General features: G+C 31.9%; 1 protein-coding gene across 1 annotated transcript; it reads left to right on the top strand.

Annotated features, from left to right (window-relative positions):
• The first annotated feature begins 406 nt into the window (after window positions 1–406).
• Window positions 407–15,758, top strand: LOC141666769 (protein ANTI-SILENCING 1-like). Its single transcript, XM_074472949.1, has 14 exons — window positions 407–549; window positions 2,216–2,599; window positions 3,988–4,156; window positions 4,265–4,941; window positions 5,052–5,183; window positions 8,992–9,018; window positions 10,725–10,817; window positions 11,331–11,409; window positions 11,560–11,650; window positions 12,996–13,095; window positions 13,195–13,311; window positions 14,984–15,063; window positions 15,224–15,276; window positions 15,400–15,758. The coding sequence occupies exons 2-12, from the start codon at window positions 2,249–2,251 to the stop codon at window positions 15,032–15,034; spliced, it is 1,887 nt and encodes a 628-aa protein (XP_074329050.1). The 5' UTR covers window positions 407–549; window positions 2,216–2,248; the 3' UTR covers window positions 15,035–15,063; window positions 15,224–15,276; window positions 15,400–15,758.
• Window positions 15,759–15,842: the final 84 nt, after the last annotated feature.

The following is a 15,842-nucleotide window of genomic DNA, read 5'->3' on the forward strand; positions in this document are numbered from 1 at the left end:
TAAATATTATATAAATATATGGATATGTATGTATTAATGTGTAGATTTGGGTTTAAATATGAATTAACTTAAGATATAGCTAAGGCCTACAATTCAACAAATATAGAACACCAAATAATAATATCTAAATTTTTGGATAATAGGTGATGTGGTTGGAGTGATGTTTTTTTACCTAATATCTATATTTGAGCGCTAGGTTTTTTAGCTAATAGGAGGCGATTATGTTCTTGTAGTTGTAAATTTTATAAATATGTTTATATTTTTAGATAAATTATAATGAGCATCTAATTTATTAAAATTTTATTTAACTGCTTGTACAAATAGGAGTAAATTTGTCACACGGGATAGTATATCGTATAAATTAAGTTCCAAAAAAGAATTAAGATATTTTGACAACAGTAACTAGGGCACTTGTAACAAACAAATTGTAGTCCTAAAGATACAAAAGTGACATCCATAAATAAATCAAATTAATTATCCAGCAGAGGGAGCTTATCGATTTCTCAAACCCACGCACGGTGAACACTTTCAACTACCCTCCGCTGAATAGTAATCTCTCTCTCTCTCTCTCTCTCTCTCTCTCTCTGTCTCTCATTAGGCTTTGATTTTTATTGCATGTTTCGTCCTCTATCTATTTACCCCCTTTGAACTTTAGCAACTCAGAATTGAATACTTGATTAATTGATTAGTTATGTTATAGACTTATAGTATGTATATTGTATGTATATGTATTTTCTATTGACAGAATATGTAATTGAGCACTGATGTGCATGGTTTGGGGTATAGAAGGGCTGGATTTGATTCCTGAATTCGTGTGTTCGGGTTTTGCATTCAGGGTCGGGGACTATTAATTTCCGTGATTTCGACTCCTATTATGGCAAATTCCAAGTGTTTATGTGGTTTGATGATTAATGCACTATGGTTGTGGCATACAGTGGTTGATGTAATTGGGTAACATGTACTGCAGTCTAAAGATAGTGGCGTTTTTTTTGTAACGGACAGCCAATAATAGTGTCTTTCTCTACGATTTTTTTAGAAAACATTATCAGCTGACTCATGAACTTAATAATTCGTTTATATCTAACTTCATCATGCCTAATTGTTATCCTGGTACAGAGAAATTAATGTACTTTTGTAGTACAAACTATAATTTATTCCTTCAATATAAAGCCATTTTTAGAAAAAAGTTTAAGTTAACAATATTTCAGAATTTATTATTAACAAGCTGGGAACCCCCCTCATTCTCCCTTTTCAAATTTGTTTAATTATATGTTTCTTTTTTTAATTTTGTAGTGCATGTTCCTTAAAACTATGTAGTTTTAGAGGCATAGTAATACAGAACGTCTCTATTTTGAACTATAAAAATTCTTTTCCCCTAAATACATGATTGCTATGTGTATCTTTCTGTTTCTTAATATATTATCCATTTAGCAAAAAAAACTATAATTCACTGTTTCTTTGAATGCTAATCCATTCATATCACATGAGATTAAGATATTCAATTAAACACATGTTTCATGAGATTAAGATAAACAATTGAACACCTGCAAGCATCTTTTTCCCCATTTGAACTATATATGTACACGGACATAGATTTTGCGTATTTGTTGAAACTTACATCTTTTATTGGTTTTATATTTTGTGTATATGCATGCATCTTATATAGATTATTTTGAAACTGAATTTATGAAAGAATTAATTGTATACATTGCAATTTATACCGTGTTTGACTAAAATATGAACTAAGGTTTTCTATGAGAACCTAGTTTGTTGCAGCTCTTTTATGAACACAGTGTGATAGTATTTTCATATATCTAACATATGCAATTGTGAACTATATAGTGAGTTCTGAAGGGTTTTAGTTTCTGGTTCAGGGTTGCAGTGGTAATTTTTTCATGAAAGGATTTGGATTATATGGTTATTATGAGTTTGCAGTGTTGACCTGAGTAAAGGATTGATGTATGTGGTTATATTAAACTTTAGAAGATACTTTATGGATGAATGTATTGGTTCCTTGTTTTAAATTATTGGACTGTGTTTTGAGTAAGCTATAGGGTTTTTTCATATGCTGTTTAATTTGGAGTCTATATTGTCATGAGATTTGAGCACATATCTTGTCTTTCCCAATGCTTTGTTTGCACCCGCATATCAGCTTGTTTTATATTTTTGAAAATTTGTATTTAATGGATGAAGACTATTTTGTTTCATGTTTTAGGACTCTGAAAATTGTCATAATAAAGAGACCTCTATGACGATGGTAGAAGTAACCGATGTTGCAAACCTCGAGTTCATGTGGGGTAAAAAGAGAGGAATTGGGGGGAAAAAGAAAGAGGTCCAATTCTATGAGTCTTTTACCTATGATGGTGTTGATTACAATCTCTATGACAGTGTATATATGGTCAAAGAAGGCGAGCCTGAATTTTACATTGGTAAGTTAATAAAGATATGGGAGTGCGGGGACAAGACAAAGAAAGTGAAGGTTCAATGGTTTTTCCAGCCTTCTGAAATTTTAAGATGGCTGGGAGATGTAACTGTCCTTGAAAATGAAATTTTTTTAGCTACTGGTGAAGGCGTTGGCCTTGCAAATGTTAATCCCCTGGTATGTGATTTATATACTTAAAACATTTTTATGCCAATTATTTATGTTCCACATATGCTGTTGACACTAAACTTGTTCTGCATCATTGAGCCTCAGTGGAATGGAGGCATGTGTGCGCAAGTATTATAATGTCTGCAATTGACCATACTAAAAAAATGACATTGCTTAGGTATCCTAATAAAACTTTACTTAACTGTCAGGAATGAAACTATCTTTAGCCTCTGGGTGTCATGGTCTACAGCATTTAGTAGCAAGTACTTGTAAATTGTAATGGACAAATAGACTAAATTGATAGCCAATATACGTGTTGCAACTTGAAGCTGACCAAACAACCTCAAATTTTTTGAGTTGATTTTTTACAAAAAATCGCGTATTCTAGAAATAAAGCTTTAGCTTTTAACTGAATCATGATTCATAATCAAATTTAGTCTGGTGGAACCATTGTTCGTCATGTTTGTCAATGATAGAGCCATAGAGGATATGCGTATTGTTCTTATCAAAATATTATGTTTTTAAGAAAAAACTCTATTTACATAGTCTTTTAGGTAAATTTCTTTTTACTTTTTTGAAGTACTAAACAATACATAGCAAGAAATTAAGAACATTATAAAATCAAATTTTTGGGTAAAATAAATTTTTTATTATGTAATCACAAAAACGCCTTTTTACTTTAATCTAAGGGACCAAAACAGATTGAAGGTTACAAAGTGAAAGTTTTTTTGAAGTTAGGAGGGTGAACCTACACTGAAAAAAGTACGAGTACAGCGTTGGTCTTCCAAACTTAAGGGTTACAAACTGCAATATACTCTTTTATACAGGCTCTTGAGAGTTAGGCTCGGGTGAATTATGTCCCTAGTAATATATGTTAATTAACAAAAAAATTATTAAATAAAGTAATATTATAAAAATGCATTGTTTAAAAATACATCTAAGTAGTTGCTGAAATAATATATATTTGATAATTATAATATTATGCATACAAATTTTTACAACGGATTGGACTAGTTCTTGTTTTCCATATAAAGAAAACAAAAACACCAGTTATGAATATCTAAGCAGGTGAACTATTTCTTCTTTCTTGTTATGGAATTTATTTGGGAAATAGATTTTATATAAATATAGGATTTAATTAATGATAAATGAATAGGGTTTTATATAAATTCTCGTATATTATACATTTTAGGGTTTGAAGTGTCAAAATTCCCGATCATTAGGAACGTTTAGTGGTCTAGAATTTAGCATTTTAAATTTTCAATAAATGATAAGAAACCAGATTTGCATACTATACACTGTGTATTGCATCTTTGGTCCATAATCTTGAGCTTTTTGCTAACGACCATAGATTTTTGAGTTCTGCGCTTGAGGATTTTTCATTATATAATTTTCAGGAGGCTATTGCTGGAAAATGTAATGTTGTCTGCACATCGAAGGACAGCAGGAATCACCAACCATCAGAGGAAGAACTTCAGTTGGCTGACTACATATTTTATCGTACCTTTGATGTCGGTTCATGTACTATTTTGGATAAAATGGATGATAAAGTTGGTGGGACTGAAGGTATGTATATATGTGGAGTTCCATGTTTTTAGTTTAGCATTGAGTAATTTATGGTGCTGTAATTATTGAGACCCTTTAATTTTTTTTGTTACCTTTAATTTGGTACAGTTAGATTTGTCTTCAACAAAAAAGAGAGTGAAGCTGCTTGTGCTGTTCCTGAACATATACCTGATAAAAAGGATGAAAAGGAGTGTGCTGTAGCTTGTAATGGTACACAACAGATTTCTAAAGAAACTGCTCCTGACGAGTCTAAATCTCTTTTGACGAATGGGTTTATAAATCAATCCGTGGCTTTCAGTGATGTAAAAGATGTTACAGTGAAGGGTGAATACTTAACTGATGTGAAACCTGCTTCTGTGACGGCTGTTGAATTCAATACCTTGTCTACAAGTGTTGGACAACCAGCAAGTCTCTTGAGCGAACAAGTTGCCGCTTCCAATGCTGGCAATGTGAAGGATGAGTCCGAAATGGCCACTGACACCAAGGTTAAAGCTGGAAAGAGACCTCAACCTGCTAACTTTCACAGTGACTCGGAAGAAAAACCTTCCAAGAAAGCAAAAAACAATGATGTTAATAAATCATCTTTTGACAAGAGTAGGAACAATTCTCAGAAACTGGTTGAAAGAGGTAATGATGTCAAAACTATGTCTACAGCCGTAGATTTTTCTGCAGAAAATGCCAAATCCGGGAGTGATGGTACAGTTAGGCAAGAAAAAGATAAACCTTCGAAGCAAGGAAAGGTGGATTGTCCCAGTAAGGAGAAGAACACTAAAAACATTGAGAAGGTAATTTTCTATTCTGATTTGAATTGTGCAAAAAAGAAAGTGCTTCTCTTTGGAACTTCTTCTGGGAAGATTACTAAATCTAAAGTAACAACGAATTCTATGGGCTGTAGGGTCCTTCCAATATGGAGAAGCTTGGCAGTAAGACAAAGGGTCTTTCAAGCAGTAAGTTGCCAAAAAGGCCCGCCCGCAAGGAGCGAGAAAGTGATGGCAAGATCTTTGATGTAACAGAAAGACCAGATGTTGTAAGTTGTGTTGACGCATATATAAGTGTTGTCCAAGTTTTTTCTTTACATTCAAATGCATTCTTTAGTAAATGTGAGATGGGTAAAGTAATAGATGTTTTTTTCTAATTAATTACACATGCACACACCAGGAGTCGAACTCTTGATAATCTTTACAATGATAATGAATGTTTCTCACGACGTACAAATATTTAAAATGAACAAAACGCCAACATGAATAAATGTGAACTAGGGTTGAAGCTTTTGCAATTAGAGTAGGATTAAGCGATTACCCAAAATTATACCGAAAATAATGGAGTCAGTTTCAGGTCAAGCCGAAAATCCAAATGTAACCAACAATTAACACACGAGTCATATGTAGTAATCAATCTAGGGATATTCTATATGGTACCGTTGTGCAAGACTTTTGCAGCTAGTACCATTACGTTCTCAACTACTTATGGTACCATTAAATTTTGACTTTTTCAACTTACCATACCCTTCTGTTAGTTTAACGTTAAAGAAACGTTAAGGATACCACAAATAAAAGTCAGAAAGGTAGTGGCACTATCTGTAGAAACCAATAGTATAGGGGTAACATAGAGAATTTGAAAAATGTACAGGTCTAAACAAGATATATATTTTAAGCTTTTGAAGATCCTTTACCAATTCGAAATTCATAAATACTTGAATCCTTGTTAGTCCATAAGTTTAGGAATGTAAGTCTTACAAAGTACTTGCATATCTCCACTTGACTCGAACCCTCAATCAATCCACTAGACTTCGATTAATACAATTTTTGTTTTGCTCATAGAATCATTATAAACGTAAATCACCATTGCTATAAATTACTCGATTCTAGTTATATTAGACTTTACTTTCTTTTTTTTTAAAGTATGTAGCAAACTTAATAATCTCTCTTCATAAAATAATTAAACTTCATAATTTTATTCATAAAAATTAGAAGAAAAAAAACCAAAATAGAACTCACAACAACAATAATTCTCCATCATTATGCATAATCTCTTGTTAATTATTCATAATTGTTTGTCAAGTTTTTTTACACATTATAAAAGTATGTAATTGATCAAGGAGAAGTGATGGAAAATGTTAGTTAGAAAATAGAAATGGATATGATGGTCATTTGGGTATTTTGTAGCGTTTTTGTGACGTTTTACGTTTTCGTGACGTTTTACTAACGAAAGGGTACCATGAATAGGAAAGTGAAAGGATAAGAGTGACACAAGTAGGAGTCATAAATGTAGTGGTACCAACTGCAAAAGTCAATAGTATAATGGTACATAGAGAATATTCCATCGATTATTTGTATAAATTAATGAGTAAAAACTTTTCCATCGTTTTTTAGTTTAGGATCCTGACCCATATAGTTCTTGGGCTGGGTTGCTGGGTTGGTGGTTTAAATTCAAATTAAAAATAATTCGTACTATTGATCGGGCTAATACAAAATTAAAGTCCACCTGAACCGCCCCTTATATCAGAAACATTAAAAGTTTGGTAGTCAATGGGTTAGTACGATGTATGGGCTTATATAGTTACAGATTTACTTTGTCAGGAATTGATGGATTCCTGACTTGTTTTATGTATAATTTTGTAGTTTTCTGTGTTTTAGGCAGTGTTCCAGAAATCGCTAGGCGTGCCAGGGTACCTTCGAGAGATTAATCGGCAAGTCGGAGATTAATCGGACCGATTAATCGGAACATTAATCGGAAGAATATAAATATTATTTTTAATTTTTATAATTATATAATGATCAATATGTCAAATATTTGTTTGAAAAAAGAAATTAGAATGATATTAAACAATATCTACACATTTGACATGCGTTATGTACTAATTATTGAGTTTACAATATTAACTATATTTTAATTCACACTTTTAAATTAATTATAATATGTTAATTTTATATTTTAAGTGAGAAAGTAAATATATTTGATTACTTGTTACTTATTACCAATACTTTATATTAGAAATTGACATGATATTGTGTGAAATTATGAAATTAATGAATTAAATTATTAAAAGGTAAAAAAAATATTTTTTTTAATTATTTTCCGCCTAGACCGCCTAGGACCGATTTTTGACCGCCTAGCCCGCCTAATCCCGATTTTGACCCGATTTTTTGAAAAAACGCCTAAATCACCGCCTAGGTCCGAGTCGGGGCGTTTTACCACCGCCTAGGCGCCGCCTAGGCGGCCGCCTAGACCGATTTTTAGAACACTTTTAGGGAGATAAACAGCTTGTTACAGCTGAGTAACAGAGAGATAGAGACAGAAATAGAGAGATATTAGAAGTAGAAAAGGAAGAATTGGCAGAGTTCTAAGTGAACTTGCAGAAGAAGAAAGGTTTTAGAGAGTGAAAACCTAGAGAGAAGGGAGAGAGAAGTTTGTGGAACAAAGTCCCATTTTCTGTTATTTCATCAAGTATACTCTCAAATTACAATTGACTGCAATTTATACTACTGCAGTTCTAACTAACTCTGAAATTATGGTACTACCCTTACAACTATATAGCATACTACTACTAGTACTTTTATACTAATGCTGCATTCGTGACATGCTTCTATGTCTACAATATCCATACTATTTTGTTAATACCAAACTAGAGATAAGTTGTTGGTCAACATGATAGCGTTCGGCTAAAGCAAATTAATGTATATTATTTATCTGGGAAAACTTATACAATTGATCCAGGATAAAATAAAATTAAATTCAAAATATATAATTCAAATTTAAAAAAATTAAAATCAACATAAATATAATTGTTTTTTTCAAAATAAAATGTCTCTCATTTCAAAAATATCATGAACATATACATGTATATGTATAATAATTATTAAATCATATCACCAAAAATTTTAAATGATTTTTTTTCATTTTTTAAAAACTTCAATTCAAATCAAATTAAAAAATCCTATAATATTATAAAAACCGTGCATCACACACGTTCTAAGCTTATATATACTAGCTTAAACCCTGTGCGATGCACGATTCCCGTTAATATTTATATATTTTTATTTATATTATATAATTTTAATGAATGTAAAATGTAGAAACATGAGCTAAAATAACAATATCTTTTGTATATATTGACTATTTTAGAAGCCTAAATCATTAATTTTCTTAAAGCACGGGTTCTTGTTAATATTTAAATATTTTTAAAATTTTATTTTTCCAATCGTATAATCACTTTAACTTTAATATATTTGTATAAATATATAACAATTAAGATTTATGATAAAAATAATAAAATTATTAGTAAGAAGCTGTATAAGTTGTTTGTAGTTTAGCCGGATTAGTTGTGGTCCTAGTTTAGGAGAATAAGGAGAATGTGTCTAGTAGTTTAACAATTTAGTAGTTTAGTAGTTGTATAACACTATTTGTTTTTATTTTTAATAACCAAAATAAGGGAATAACGGTTGAACCAAATTATACCCCATTCCGGTTATTATAGTTTAGTGTGTGTGTGTATATATATGTATGTATATATGTATGTATGTATGTATTAAGTTATTTATTTTTGTGTCCATCCCCCTTCTATCTGGTTCCCCCTCTGCCTCCATCCATCTTACACTAATTATATACACAGTCCACCATCTTGGACATTCTAGTGGGGGTTGGATCCATTGTACTGTTGGTCTTGTACCCTAGGATGAGTTAAGTCATGCTCTGTTGATTTCACTATATTTCTTACACACAGATATTGTATTTTCAGTCTTACCAGCTGTACCCTTTATACTGCCTTCTATTCTTTTGGCTAGTGTCTTCTAGGTTTACTTGCTTCTCACTAATTTTTTTTCCATGCTTTCCAGGACAACAGCAAATGGTTTAGGCAAAGTGTAAGTATATCTCATTCTCTACTACGATTTGTCTATACATTTCTATTTTGTATTGTTTCGAGTCATGTTTGTGTTCTCTTATCATCTTACGAATTATCAATCAGGTTTTCTTTCTCGTTCACTATTCAAATGGACATTTTCTTTGTTCCTATCCCAAATGATATTTTGTGTGTTAGTTTTTAAAGAAAAGTTAGTTTGGCCTTTGCGGTTTTTTAGGCCTTTGCGGTTTTTTAGACTATGTTGACGACTGCCAAGTGCCAACTATTTTTTGGTGATGGTGTTGGGCAAATTGAATGGTTTTATTAGGTTTAAGCTGTAGGCCATAGCCGACAGCTGTAGCATATATGGTAGATTTAGAAGAAGATACTAATTTGTAGCAGGATGATTAAATTAATTGTGACAAACCAAGTCTAGAATTTTGATACAAAGGCATATCATTTTCTGATTATTTCTAAACGACGTTTGAGGCAGTTTTGCATCAGATTATTACTTTCTTTTTTTTCATTGGATATCAGTATATGAATCAGTGAGAATCTAGGTAGCACGGGTGCGGCTCCAAGGTGCCGTATTGCGCACTGGGTGCGGCTCGGGTGCGGCGGTGCGGCCCGGTGCAGGTGGTGTATCCCAGTATTTGACAGAATCACAGCGGGGATTCGTACCACGGGAGGGGCAATTTTAGTAATTTTTTGTTTTCGTTGAACCCCTCTCTTTCTTCCTTCTGTATATACATGTATGGATATATGTATATATGCTAATACAATGAATCGATTTGCAGTTTTTTTAAACTATGTATCGATTTGTTGTTTTTTCTTTCTTCTCTTTTTTCCGTCAGTGGTGTACTGGTGGGTGTGTCTATAGTAGGTGTATGTATGTATATATCGATGACGAGACAAGTGTCGTGTGTATGATATATCTAAAATTCCGAATTCTGATTCTGAGACTGGTCTCATATGTATTACAAGGCCCAGCCCACAAGTGTTTATCTTTCTGTTACTTTTTCTTTTATAATTGATTTTTCAAAATTTAATTTTAGTAATAAAGCTAATAAAGTCAAATACATAAGTTCACGTATTTAAGTCCTGACAGATAGAATACATAATAATATATAACAACTAACTATTAATTTTATTTTAGTCGAATTCTTGGTTTTACTATATATATATATAATATTTTAATATTTGCCGAATCCCTCCGCACCGAATCCCCATATTTTTAATTTTTCCCAATTTACGTGTCCCCGCACCCGCACCCGTGCTTCCTAGGTGAGAATAATTTGTGGAAATAAAACATTCACTAGTAACGCCAATGATTCCTTGCAGCATCACACAACAAAGTACAGTGAGATTGCGACATATTTCATTAGAAAGTATGAGTTTACCATCTTTCCACCTTTTTGTCACTGCTGAAGCTCAGCTTGCAGGTCTAGTAACGAAGAGGCTTGGAATAAATTATTATTGAATATCTTTATTAGTATGCTATGATTAGCACATTTTCACCTGTGACTAGGCTTTGTTTACTATTTTAATTTTACTTATGCAGCAAGTCCAAGAACTCTGGTTTTTTGATTTCTCGTGTATTGCTTATATATGCTAATTGTTAATGGCGTTCCTTGATTACTTTTTACATTTTTATCGTTTTGTAATTTGCATTGCTTTATTATTGGCCAATCTTTACACTGATTATTGATAAAACCTTTTCTCATCCAGCCATTTGAGGACAGAGTTGAAATTGCACAAAAGGACGGCACAATTTTAATGCTTCATAATTTGGACCCTGAATATGTTTCAGGAGAAGTAGAGGTAATATAATATGTAGTTTTATAGTTCCTTGTTTTGTAGTAATTACAATACCTCATAAGTATATTAATCCCATGAGGATACATCTGGTGCTTGAAATGGCATGCACATATGACATCCCTCATTTAAACAACATACGTCTAATCATGACCTTCCAAATTTTTATCTCCAAACCTCTGACAGCCCTCGTTGGAAGTAGATTGTTCACCTATATTAATTGGGATAGTTTCATTATGTTTTCAATGTGAGTAATTTGCACAATTGGAACTACTGTAGTTTTTAATTGAAATTTCTGCTTCACTATTGTCGTAACGTTGCTTTCCTATCTAGTGTCCACCACATCTCGTCACAGAGAATTATTAATTATAATTTTCTTTAATCCCAATTTGGGATGTCGAATATCTGTTTACTTGGCACTCTTCCTTATTTAATTTTGCTTAAAGATATGCTGTTTACTCTTACATATTCAAATATATTAAGTTTCTTCTATTTACCAAATGTGAATATTTTCTCCAGAATATTATTTGGCATGCTTTGAAGGAGCATTGTTCTGCAAAAATGGTGCAACGCACCAAAATATCTACCCCCCACTCTGGTATGAAAAACACCAATGTCTTTGACTTGCCTAATTTTTTCCCCTCTTTTCTTGTTGAAGTTTTCGGAACTAAGAAAACATGATTGGTTGTGTTTTGCTTTATGACCGCATTAGAGCTGAAAATTATTATGTTTTTTGAAAATGACCTAGGTCAAGCTATAATAATATTCAAAAGCAGGGAAGGGACTGAAAGAGTCATGACAAAGTTGAATGAAGGATGCTTGATGCTACCAAATGGAAGGTATGCCTTGTTGAAATGTGCGAGGAATCAAATAAAATCCACTCAATTAATTGAGTTTTGTTGCCTGACCTTATAATAAAAAGTATCAGGTTGACAGGTTCCATAACTTGCGTAATTGTACAGTATGATATCTAAAAAAGAATCTTTTTTTATAAAGAAGTAATAAAATGAGGTTGTCAGTTGTCTTAAGTTTGGGTTGTCCTTACTCAATCAGAATGAATATCATACTTTGAACTTTTAAATTGGAAATTTTTGAAGATATTAATTTCTACCATTAACAATGATTTGTGTTACGCAATGGTTACATGATAAGTAATTTATATTAAGCACCTTCTAAAAGAGAGTTTTGGGCTACGTAGTGAATAAGCGAAATTGATGAAGTATGTTCTAATGATCTTTGTAGAACATGATTCACGAAATAATAGGTTTTGCAATGTTTTATAATGTTTCCAAGTAATATTTGACGGAAGTCCCTTAATAGCCTCAGAATTAACAGAAAAAAATGAGGGTGACCATTAGTTTCATAGCTCAGCAACTAATCTTCCAAAAATATCCTTAGAAGCTCATCACACAAGGGCCATTGTTAATCACCATGACTTACGGACCACAAATAGGCTAGTAAGGTTTAAATTTATATTCTACCCAAAACATATTAAGCTTATAGTTAGTAGATTTGTGTCACTCAACCTAAAGGACATTTTTTTTCCTAGTAATATACCCATTCACTATTTCTCTGTACATTTCCTACAAAATTTTATTAAAAATATATCTTACAAAATTTGCCATGAATGATAGATAAACAGTGAATGATGTTATTGTAGTTCTAACTTCATCGAATACAGTTTCATTCTAGTTTAATATCCCTACTTCCATTTAAGAAACTCTTAACATCACTGCCTTTAAATCATGTACCCAAGTTTACAAGGAGAAAAGAGGAAGATGAAAGCACATGACTGAATAACAGGGCAAAGAAGCCAAACATACTCTCTTCATTTCTTTTGTGTTCCCAAGTTCCTTGGTATTGTAATAATGTAAATTAGGATATGGAACGTATAGAAAATCCATTCCAAAGAAAAAAAATGGCATTTTTGGAAATATCAAAATAGTATAACAAGGTTTTTTTCTGGTTCATTATTTCCAATCCTTATTTTCTATTTCTTAGAACTCGGGAACATACTTGATAAAAGGTCTTAGTAATGTCCTTTATGCTTATTTTCTCCTCTAAATATAAACTTAGTCACACCCTTGTGCTTTTTTCCTAGTTTAAGATTTTGCATTGCTAAATTTGGTACACTTTGTTTTAATTGACAGAATGTAATAATGCCTAAACATTTCCTCTTAACAGGCCACTTGTTTGTAGCACACCTTCCACCTTTCCCGGAAAGCAGTCCACATTTTATGGTCACCTTGTTATTGACAACAAGACTCAAGGACAAAGGGGAAAGGTACTGCATTTAGATGCATGCATTATCCATCAACTTATTGTAACCATCTTTCCTTTTCACATATATGATTGCAGTCTTTTGGTTTTCCTTATTATACAGAAAGATGCCGTTTCCACTTCACATTGCTCACAACCGAATACAATTGAATATGATATGGCAATGGAATGGTGCTTGCATCAGGCAAGATCTGATAGTTGGTGGAAAGGTTTGTACAAGGTATGGGAAAACAAATCTGAAAAACTGAAACACTAGTCCATTTTATATAATATGGGTCACGTTTCACTCATAACCACCCTATTTCTTAGAACATTAGAACTATTATATTCCCTCCATCCCACCCAATTGGTAACATTGGGTCAAGAAAGGTAAAGAAAAGAGAAGAAAAAATGGGTAAGTTAGTGGGACCTACTGAAATTGGTGAAGAAAAATATGCTATTTTAGAAAATGCTAAAAATTGGATGGGACATCCCAAAATGGAAAGTGTTAACAATCCGTTGGGATTAAGGGAGTATGTATTATGTTGCAGTACCTAATAATTTTTCATAGACTTTCATTTACTATGAATTTTTTGGATAAATATATTATTAGAGTAAAATACAAGTTGTGTTATGTGCAATTTTTTTTTTTTAAAGATACTCCATTGTCCCTCCCAATTGTTATCGTTTCTAAGAGAGTGTTCGACACGCATTTTAAGATGAATATAAAGTATAGTTATATAACTTTTTTTTAAAAAAAAACTCTTTTTCTGAATAAAAATTTAAATATTTTATTTTTATTCAGAAAAAAAAAAATTTAAATTTTTTTTATAGAACTATACTTTCTATTCATCTTAAAATAGGTGTCGGACACTCTCTCAGAAACGATAACAATTGGGGCTGGGACTTAGGGAGTATTATGTAATTTAGAGAAAATTTAGTTGCGGGGCTTAGGGGGGTTAAAAAAATCCGTCAAACCGTGAATCCGAATCGGACCACGGTAATCCGAACCAAGAAAAACCGAAACCGCTAAAACCATTTTTAATGGTTCGGTTAACCGGACCGTTCACGCATAAATGGTTTGGTTATGGTTTCCAATAAATTAAAACCGAATTAAAACCATTTAGACCAAACAGGACCTTTATATAATAATATATAAAAATTCTATTATATACCTAAAAGTTAAGATTAAAAATTATGGTTTTGTTTATGTGTGGGTGTATATTATATTAAAAATATCAAATTACTTTTTAAATAAAAACTTCAGTTAATATGTTGCAGTTATACTCTAATTCATATACTTAGTATTATTTAAATTAAATTAAAGTATATGAAGGTCATATGTAAACTAAATATTTATAAATATAAATCATAGTACTTCTATATAATATATATATGATATATCAATATATGATAAATTTTATATTACATTTACTTCAATAACTATTTCCATGTAAGTTTAACAAAAACGAAATAAAAGTAAATGATTAAGTTCAAACCGTGGTTCAAAACCGAACCAATCTGTTATTTTATGGTCTGGTTTGGTTTGGTCTCGGCGTTTAATTGGTATGGTTTGGTTTTGATTTTCAAAAAACCGTTTTTACTGGTTCGGTTTGAAAAAAATAAGAATCCGGACTAAACCAAACAGTGAACACCCCTAGTGGGGCTACATAAGTACATCGTACTTATACTTAACAAACAAATATTGTGTGTTGTGGCAAAATATAAAATTTTGTATACTGCATCAGAATTGATATATGCCAGCTGTTGATTGAGCAAAATCTACATGGAGATTGGTCCTAAGTTCTAATTTAATGTAAAATTCTAATTTGAACCTAATTCTATTCCCTTATCTATATTTAAGTATAAATTTGGATTGCAATTCTTAAACTGTTCATTTTTTATACTCTTAGAGTCAAGGCGTGGCTTTGAGAAAATTGAAGGCCACTTTCAAATCAAAATGAGCATCAACTGCTTGTATACCTTTCTCGTGGTGAGTAATTTACAACTGTTTCTTTTCTTCAAACATTTTGGTAGGTTTAAATGTGTATATATATATATGTATATACACGCTCGCCTTATTACTTGTTGGATAAGTCAAATGATCTGACAATGACAATATGGTATACCCTAATTTAAGAACATAATTGTAGGTACAATCTGTCTATTTCTTTCTTTCTATGGGGTTGATGACTCACCTAAGAAGGTAAATATACCCCAGTGCCCCTTTTCACAATCTTTTTCCTAAAACTACATAGTAATTGATATTTGATAGGGTTTAACTCCTTGCCGTTTATTTATTTGTTTTTACTTATTTTTTTGGTTCTAGTTTCCCGATTCTGCCTCGGGTTGGAGTTCAATTCGCAGAAGTGAGATACAACATATGGCGGCCTTAGCTTTACTAATATCAGAGGCTGGCAAATTTTTGTCTATGCCTATGTAGCATACTGATGTTACTAGTTTCTTGGTGTCATATTTGAGGCAGATAACCTGAGTTTGTCCGATCTTCCTTATGTTTACCAAGTCAATTTGAGGATGGAAATAAGATAATGATGTAATTTATGATGTTGCACTTCTCTTAATTTCCTTCTAAAATGTTGCATATAATAGCAAAGGGATTCTCATGAACTTTATATTTGATTACCGTATATGGCAAATTAATGTGATTGATGATGAAGTATGAAGTCATATTATAAAGAGAATATATCTTTGATTAACGGCCATGACAATGTTCAAATACAAGTTTGAAATTGTGAATTAATCTCAAAAATT

This window comes from Apium graveolens, chromosome 6, assembly GCF_009905375.1.
Source record: "Apium graveolens cultivar Ventura chromosome 6, ASM990537v1, whole genome shotgun sequence".
Lineage (NCBI taxonomy): Eukaryota > Viridiplantae > Streptophyta > Magnoliopsida > Apiales > Apiaceae > Apium > Apium graveolens.

Excerpts from the sequence above, each read along its gene's own strand:
- LOC141666769 (XM_074472949.1), top strand. The coding sequence starts at position 2,249 with ATGACGATGGTAGAAGTAACCGATGTTGCAAACCTCGAGTTCATGTGG. Across the intron at positions 10,818-11,330 it reads ATGTTTCAGGAGAAGTAGAG|AATATTATTTGGCATGCTTT; the intron begins GTAATATAATAT and ends TATTTTCTCCAG. Across the intron at positions 11,651-12,995 it reads TTGATGCTACCAAATGGAAG|GCCACTTGTTTGTAGCACAC; the intron begins GTATGCCTTGTT and ends TCCTCTTAACAG.